This window comes from Agrilus planipennis, unplaced genomic scaffold (assembly GCF_000699045.2).
Source record: "Agrilus planipennis isolate EAB-ADULT unplaced genomic scaffold, Apla_2.0 scaffold143, whole genome shotgun sequence".
Taxonomy (NCBI): domain Eukaryota; kingdom Metazoa; phylum Arthropoda; class Insecta; order Coleoptera; family Buprestidae; genus Agrilus; species Agrilus planipennis.
The window spans coordinates 19,947-28,032 of NW_020438887.1; the positions used below are offsets into that span (position 1 = coordinate 19,947).

Here is an 8,086-nt window from a genome sequence, read left to right on the forward strand (position 1 = left end):
TAAATGACAACAAAAAAAATCAGTTTTATCAGAATTTCTCTGTCAAAAAGTAACCATACAGTATCTTTAATTAAAGGTTAATTTAGTAAAAAAACAAACGAATATTTTTTTTAGTTTTAAATATTTATTTCATTTGTTTTAAAATGAAACCAAAGCTATATATAAAATATAGTGTATTAAATACATTGAAGAAATTTTTAAATCAAATTTTGGAAATAAGTTTTGCTGTCTTTCTGAAATAATTTTCTGATTTTCATGGCACAATTGTTAATCATTCATTCTACGCTACCCTGATAAAACTATTTATATTACTTAGTTTAATTGAACATGATACTGCTGTTTTTCGATTAGATATTATTTTTTTGTAGGTGATAATAGCATTCCAGGTATACATTTTCTTACGAAAAAAAGTACTTGCAACCGATCTACTATCTACACATTATTTTATTATTAAGAAATAATGAGTTTTAACAGTTGTGTAGTCAAGGGGAGTGGAATTTAGGGGCTTCGAACACTTTTACGATTAGGGGTACCTGAAACAATTGCTATCAGGTGGGGGTGATTCGAGTTCGATTCCGGGCCGGAATAATACCTTTTTTCTTATGTTAGGTTAGGTAAAATATTGGTCAAATATCAACTGCAAACGAATGTTTTCATTACTTCCCATAGCAGAATTTCTACACTTTTGCTGTCAAGTGTAGCTAATCCTTTTTCTATCCGATTTGATTCGGAAATAATTTGATTTTGTTAAGTATTAAAGACTTTTATTTAAATGAACTAAATACAACCTATTACAGCCGCTACTCAAATAAAATACCATTCCACTTCTAGAAATCCTTTGTGAGCTCTATTTAATGCACTCGTATTAGTTACCATCATTATTGACGTCGACCATAGTCATCAGCGTGTGAGACTTTAGCTGAAAGCAAAACATATGATAGCTATTGTAAAGATTTAACTAATATACTTTTCGATTTTACTAAAATAGCTATTTTCATTAAATCGTAGCATTTAGCAGAAGTCGATTCAGGTAAAAACAAGTCATTACTATCACTAAATCAACGTTTCGCCTTTCTGTTTAGCGTTTCTTCAAGGTAATTGAATTGTTGAATTAAATTGTTGATACATGCGGAAACCTACAATAAATAATCTGATAGGAAGGCTGATTGCAAGCCTCCACGTGTAATAAAAATCGAATTACCTTGAGGAAGCCCTTATCCGAAGGTAGAAACGATGGTTGATTGATAGTAAAAACCGATTTTTAACTAAATGAAGTTCTGATAAATGGTTCCTATGATAAACATCAAAAAGAAATAAGGAAAGAGACAAATTTATTACAGTTACCACCAACAGTCTTCAAGTTTATAAAATTCTCTTTTACACTAAAATTTTAGTAATACCTGCATGTGTTTTCACATGGTGGCGATTGGAATCATGAGCTGAAACAAAAAGGGAAAATGTAATTGATAATTAGGCAACACAAATTTGATAAGATTTATTTAATTTCACTCACCATGGTTTGCATAATGAAGAGAGATGCCTTTTTTAGCATGCACTTTAGCCAGTGGAAGTTTAGCTAAAAACAAAATCAGTTATAGATTTTGTAAAATAACTAAAAGTACCAATACATTTCCTTAAACGATTTTATATATCTACTCAAGAATTATAACGTCTGTAATTTACCGAAACTATTAGACATGGATCGCGATATCGAGATGAATTCTTCTTACCAGCACGTCATAACAGGTTTCAATAAACCACAATCTAAATCAAAGTTCTTCCTAAGAAAAGTCAACTGATACTGTAACAACAACAGCCTTACAGATGAATAGTACAGAAACCAATTACAATAGCAACAGCAAATTAGATTAATTTGATATGATAGAATATGCATGTATGTATAAATATCGAAGGAAAGGATGGTCTAAATAAGATGAGAAAAATATGAATAAGGAGGAAAATGCCAAAAAAACGAGAAAGTAGAAAAGAGAAAATAAGTAAATGTAAATGTAATTGCACCTTGTATATATAAAACATAATGTTTTTAATAAAGCTATCTATCTATCTATAAATATGGAGTTCAGAACAAAACTTTTTGCAAATAGAATTTAGAATACCTTACTAGCATAATTGTAATTAATTGTTGTTTTCACTTACGGTTGTGAATGGGATCGCTACCGTTGGGTACTGTGACATCACTATTGCCATCGTCCAATTTAGGAAGCATTCTGGCTAATGGGAGTCTCGCTGAAAGGAAAATAGACATTGAGTACCTTATTACCATAACTGTAGTTAATTGTTGTTTTCACTTACGGTTGTGAATGGGATCGCTACCGTTGGGTACTGTGACATCACTATTGCCATCGTCCAGCTTAGGAAGTATTTTTGCTAATGAGGGTTTTGCTGAAAACAAAAATAGGTAACTTATCGGTATTATAAATGCTTATCCTATGCTTTTCGGATCTGAATGTTTTATGTTGATTAGACGAATTAGTACAGAACTTTAAATTCTTAATCAGTAAATTATTGAAGCTATCAGACTATTTACAGAATAAAATCTACATATGTATCTGTGTACGAGTATTTTGTACACTTCTATAATATTTGCTGTATGTAAATTTTTTATCTAAATAAATAGATAAATATAAAATAAAATATCAATCCCGTGTAATGTATGGAAACATCTCATTTAAAAGGGGGTTTTCAACCTATATACACATATTTAACCTAAACGGCCATTCTTTAAATTGGTTCTTCTTAATTATAATACTAATGATTAATTGTATGTGATATCATAATTGTAGAATAATGATTGAGTATGGGTAATATCGTAATGGTAGAGCACAAAGGAAAGAAAAGAAAGAGAAAAGAGAAATAAAATGAAAGTAAAAAAGCTAGGGTGTGTTCTACGTAAAAAGGATATTAGTATATTTTTTAATTGATAACAATTTCTAATGCTTCTGGCTTTTTCTTTCTTATGTCACTCTTCTTATACTTAAAAGCGTTAATAATTACTCACCAGAAATGCAAACGATTGCGAAGAAAAATAAAATGGTTTTAGGCATTTTGTCACTGAAGAGTATTCTCGCTTTATGAATTTCTCAACCGATTTGCTGCTTTTATACTGAAAATTGTTGATCAATTGTGAAGATAAATAAACTGTAATATTATTTTATTATACTTTGGTTGTTTACTGATTGCCTGATAAATTATTACCTGTTCATTGTGTCTTTTCTTACTTTATTGTCAGTGATGTACAAGATACCTTAAATAAAGTATCTGGAATACAAAATGCAGAATACTTTTAAATTAAGCATTTCAAATACCAGATGCAAATAACTTTCTGGAATAGTATCTGAAATACTAGATATAAAATACGTATCTTTTGAATAATTTTTATAGATAAAATACTTTTGTAAAAAAACAACTTTTTTTAATGAAAGTTTATTTTTTTACATGCAAATCGCGTTGATTACGCAAACGTAACACAACATAATATTATATTTTTAAGGTTTTGATTGAGACTTAAGTAAAACCAGTTCTTCAGACAGTTATCGTTCATTCTTCTTCGATGAATATTTGATTTATTGTGGGATAAACATTTAAGCTCTTTCAGTCAGTTATCTATTACTAAAAGTATTTTAGCAATCTACAAAATACTAAGAAACCAAACAAAAGGTTTTTAAATACAAGATATAAAATGANTACGGAACAACCTGATTTCCCGAATCTGTTCAAAGTAGTGTCACTTTTGCAATGTCTATTGTGCACTTTTATAGTTTGCAGGATTATATCACAAGATTTCCCCATTTCTTTGTTGAAATATTAAATGCCAAGAACAGAACCCTAATACAGGTATATATACATAAGTCATCACGTCATCATATTCGGGGCATTTTCTATGTTCTAGTCATCTGAATAAGTATTGATAATTCCTATTTGTAAAGGAAAAAAGGAAAATTAAGACCACTTGATGTGTTATTCCTTACGAAAGAAAAGAAAATATTGTTCGCAAAAAGATTACGAAATAAACTATTAAAATTCCTGGATGTCGAAAGGAACTAGAAATCCTGACACATTTCCGGAAGTCCAAGCAACCTCACAGCTCTAATGCAGACCTGACAAAATGGGGAGGAATTCCTAAACCTCTGGGACCTGTAGGATACTGACATATTTATTAGAAAACATTTCTTCGATTGAACACTCTCTTATCGTACATTTCAAAAAATATTGGGAAATTATTATAAACTACCTGAGCCCGTCCAAATTTGAACGAAAGTACCGTGGTACAAGAAAAAGGAAAATATCTCGAACTCGAGCCTTCGAAAGGAGTCGGCTAGTCCGGGTGACTTTAAGGAGGGCTTGCTACTTTACAATTAAATAGGAATACATCACTATTGCCATCGTCCAATTTAGGAAGCATTATAACTGATTTTATTCCAGATTATTCCTATAAGTTCATTTATAGTTATCAGGTTTTGAAATTATAAATGCCGGGATCAAACAAATTTCAAAAGTTCAGGCCATTAAGATTGAGAATGCGCAGTTCATTCTCTTTGTCTATGGGTGTGAATAATTACTNGTACAAGAAAAAGGAAAATATCTCGAACTCGAGCCTTCGAAAGGAGTCGGCTAGTCCGGGTGACTTTAAGGAGGGCTTGCTACTTTACAATTAAATAGGAATTAAACATTTTGAACAAACAGCGTAAGCATTGAGGTTTACATGAAATATAAATGTAAAAGTATTCTAAATTAATGTATCTGTGTTTTTTTCGTCAAGATTATAAAATTCCTATCGAAATTATATTTTTAGCATAACTTCTGTTTAGGGTATTTTTCCAAATAAAATTACGATCGAAAAACTTATAAAAAGAGAAACTGGTGCAATTCTTGTTGGCTGACAGTTTAAGAGGCGTCTTGCTCCACCAAATTACAAAAAAAAAAATGGAGAGATTCATTTTGCCCCAGTGACCCAGTAAAATTCTTAAGGATAGATCTGAAAACATACATTTTTGATAATAACACTTAAACGAACATATCCTCGAAAATATCCGATTATTCGATTGAGTACCCATTAGGAATTGTTTTTTATAGGAGACCTGAGTATTTGATATTAATTTCAACTTGATACCTTTACGCGTTCCCAATAAAAAGGCTCTTGAAAGACAGACAGACAGACGGATAACGATGTACTCCTATAACGGTTCCTTTCTTTTCTTTGAGGCACTGACAACCTTAAAAACATAAAAATATACATTGACATATGTAATAAACGATGTTACAACTACTCCCTTCTTTATTTGATTTATTATTCTTTTACTTACGGTAAAAATGGCACTTACTTAATACTAAAGAAAATTAAATTTCTTACAAAAAATATTCTTGAGATTCAATCAGTTACCTCAGTATTACCAAGAAACAATCATTTAAACATTATCATGAAAATTGCACTTCGCTGTTATCTTTTTACAGTTGAAAAAAATATAAATGTGTTTAAGTTTCTTTTGTCAAGGTTATAAGATTCGTATCGGAATTATATTTTTAGCATAACTTCTGTTAATAATATAATACCGAATTATTCGATTGAGTATATCCACTAGGAATTCTTTTTTATAGGAGATTTATTACAATATGCTTTCACAAAAACTTGAAAAAGGATACAAGCGTTCAAGTTTAAGTGAAAACGTATTTTCTAAGGATTGGAAATAATTAATATATACAAGGGTAGAATGCTCTTCGACAAACGAGGATGGTAACACCCATTAACTGAAAATATTGAAAATATTCAAGTCACGCCGTGTATGCAATGTATTGCTATACGTGTAGTTTTTTATTGGCTAATAATTGAGTTTTTATGTTCTCTAATTCAGTTTTTATCATTTCTACCAATCTAGCCTACAAAAAATGCATCACATGTATTACAACAGATTTAAAATTCACCAGATTGGTTTAATGCGCATATTACAAAAATTATTTGATTTAGTAAGCGATAAATCGTCACAAGTGGTCACACGCGTCTGCTTCTTCGGGAAAAAAGAAAATTAAACGTGCGCGTTTACTTAATCGTTCATTAATCTCACAGAATAAATTTCAAAGCAAACCTTACGCATTTAGTTTCGTTATCAATTATATAAATGTCTCACTATATCTTTCTCTTAGTAGAAATCACTAGAAGTGCGTCTAAATTAAGTTATTATACGTAAGAGATTGGTGTAAATTCTTCTCGAAATACACTAATAACCATCTACAGATGTTTACGTAAATTACTGCTATGCTACAGTATAGATCATGGATCATTGTTTAGCATCCTAGAGGACACAGATTTGATTCCAGGTCCACCTGCCCTGGTCCAAATTTTTCTATGGTTTGTATTCTACATACAACCTTTCACTCTCTTCTGTTTTCATTTCGTCCGCCTCATCTATCTCATCTTAATTATCAGTAGAGTTGCCACCCGTACTTTATTATAAAGTATTGTACTCTATTTCGACTGTGCGTACGTTATACTTTACAAGACACATAAAGTACGCAAAAATACTTTATTTAAGGCCTTAAGTAAACATCGTAATTTTGTAAGCGATTATTCGAAATTCAGAGTATTTTTACATCAATAATATTGCACAGAAAAATGGCAAGCCATATTTACGGAACAACCTGATTTCCCAAATCTGTTCAAAGTAGTGTCACTTTTGCTGTCCGTTCCGGCCACTTCAGCATTTACAGAAAGAGTATTCTCTGTTATGAACGCAAAGTGGCGGGACGACAGGAATAAAGCTTCATTAAAACTAATTAAAAATGAACTTTTAGTTTACTTATATCTTTGTTTGCCATGTTTAGAGGCTATTAATGTATTTAAGAGCGACAGCAATTTGTTACTGTCTACTAAGTGTAACAAAAAATATGTTTTTAAAAACAAAAAATAAAATACTTTATTTTTATGCCGAGTACTTTTTTTTAAACCTTTTAGTCGAGAAATACTTTAAATAAAGCCTGAAAAGGTGGCCACCCTAATTATCACCCACCCATTCTCACGATTCCTAAACGGAGACTAAAAAGGACCTTCCGCCCTACTCTCTGACGTAGCCTGCAGAGATTGCTCGCCCACCAGCATTAGCAGCTGATGGAAATAAAACACCAAAAGTATAAAGTATTCGAAGTGTCTGAATTATTTTATTCGATTAAGCTAACGTGCCTATCACGTTGAGGTTAGCTACGCCGGGATTGCATTTCAGCAAGTAGATATCCATATATTTAAATGGACCTTGTTGGAACATACGTAATCTTAAAATGTAGCATCGTGCTACAGATGGCGTTTACTGCGCCATTTGTAGTATTTTCTAAAACGCACTGTCAAGACAGCAGGTAAAAGTTGGTCTGCGACGCGCTGATGAGATCCAAAAAGATCGAAATCGCGATCTGCGTCTGGCAGTTTCGACAGAATACAGACCACTTCGAATTATTTTATTTTTACCAAATATTTACTTTCCACGCATTGCAACAAGATTCATATTTAGGTACCCCTTGTATTTTTCTCACTTCCTGATAAAACTAAAGAGACCTATATTAAATGTTTTAAACGAGTTGTTAAATTTTAAAGACTAGGATTTCAGTTTTCACCTATGGATTTCGAGAAAACAATTCATACTGCAGTGCAATCTGTTTTGATTAAATCAAAGATAAAATGTTGTCGCTTTCAATTAGGGCAAGACTACTACCGAGAAATCTGTTCATCTTTCCACTAAATATAGCAAAAGATTACAGGTATAGCGGATCCAGGGAAAAAGCCCCAGAAAAAAATTCCCTCGGCAAAAAGCCCCCGGAAAATAATATTATACAATTTGCAAGCTTTTCAAACCGCCGCATTACATTTACCGACCCTATTAAATGCAAATATATGACTAGTAACAACAATCATCGGGATGAAAGACCCAGGGTTGCCATCTTGATGAATATACCCCGACTGGAGGAATTTTCCACTTCCTCTAAGAACAAAGGATATTTAAGTACTTATTTTCATGGGACTTCTGAAAATTTTTACAATACATACAATACTCTTGAGATTAGAGACAAATGCGTTTATTTTTTT

General features: G+C 31.6%; 1 protein-coding gene across 1 annotated transcript; it reads right to left on the reverse strand.

Moving 5' to 3' along the window:
• Window positions 1-747: 747 nt before the first annotated feature.
• LOC108737412 lies at window positions 748-3,123 on the reverse strand. Its single transcript, XM_018470241.1, has 6 exons — window positions 3,020-3,123; window positions 2,314-2,403; window positions 2,158-2,247; window positions 1,514-1,576; window positions 1,401-1,439; window positions 748-919 (listed from the first exon to the last, which is right to left on the reverse strand). Exons 1-6 carry the CDS (start codon window positions 3,063-3,065, stop codon window positions 879-881), a joined length of 369 nt encoding a protein of 122 aa, XP_018325743.1. The 5' UTR covers window positions 3,066-3,123; the 3' UTR covers window positions 748-878.
• Between the last annotated feature and the right edge of the window lie 4,963 nt (window positions 3,124-8,086).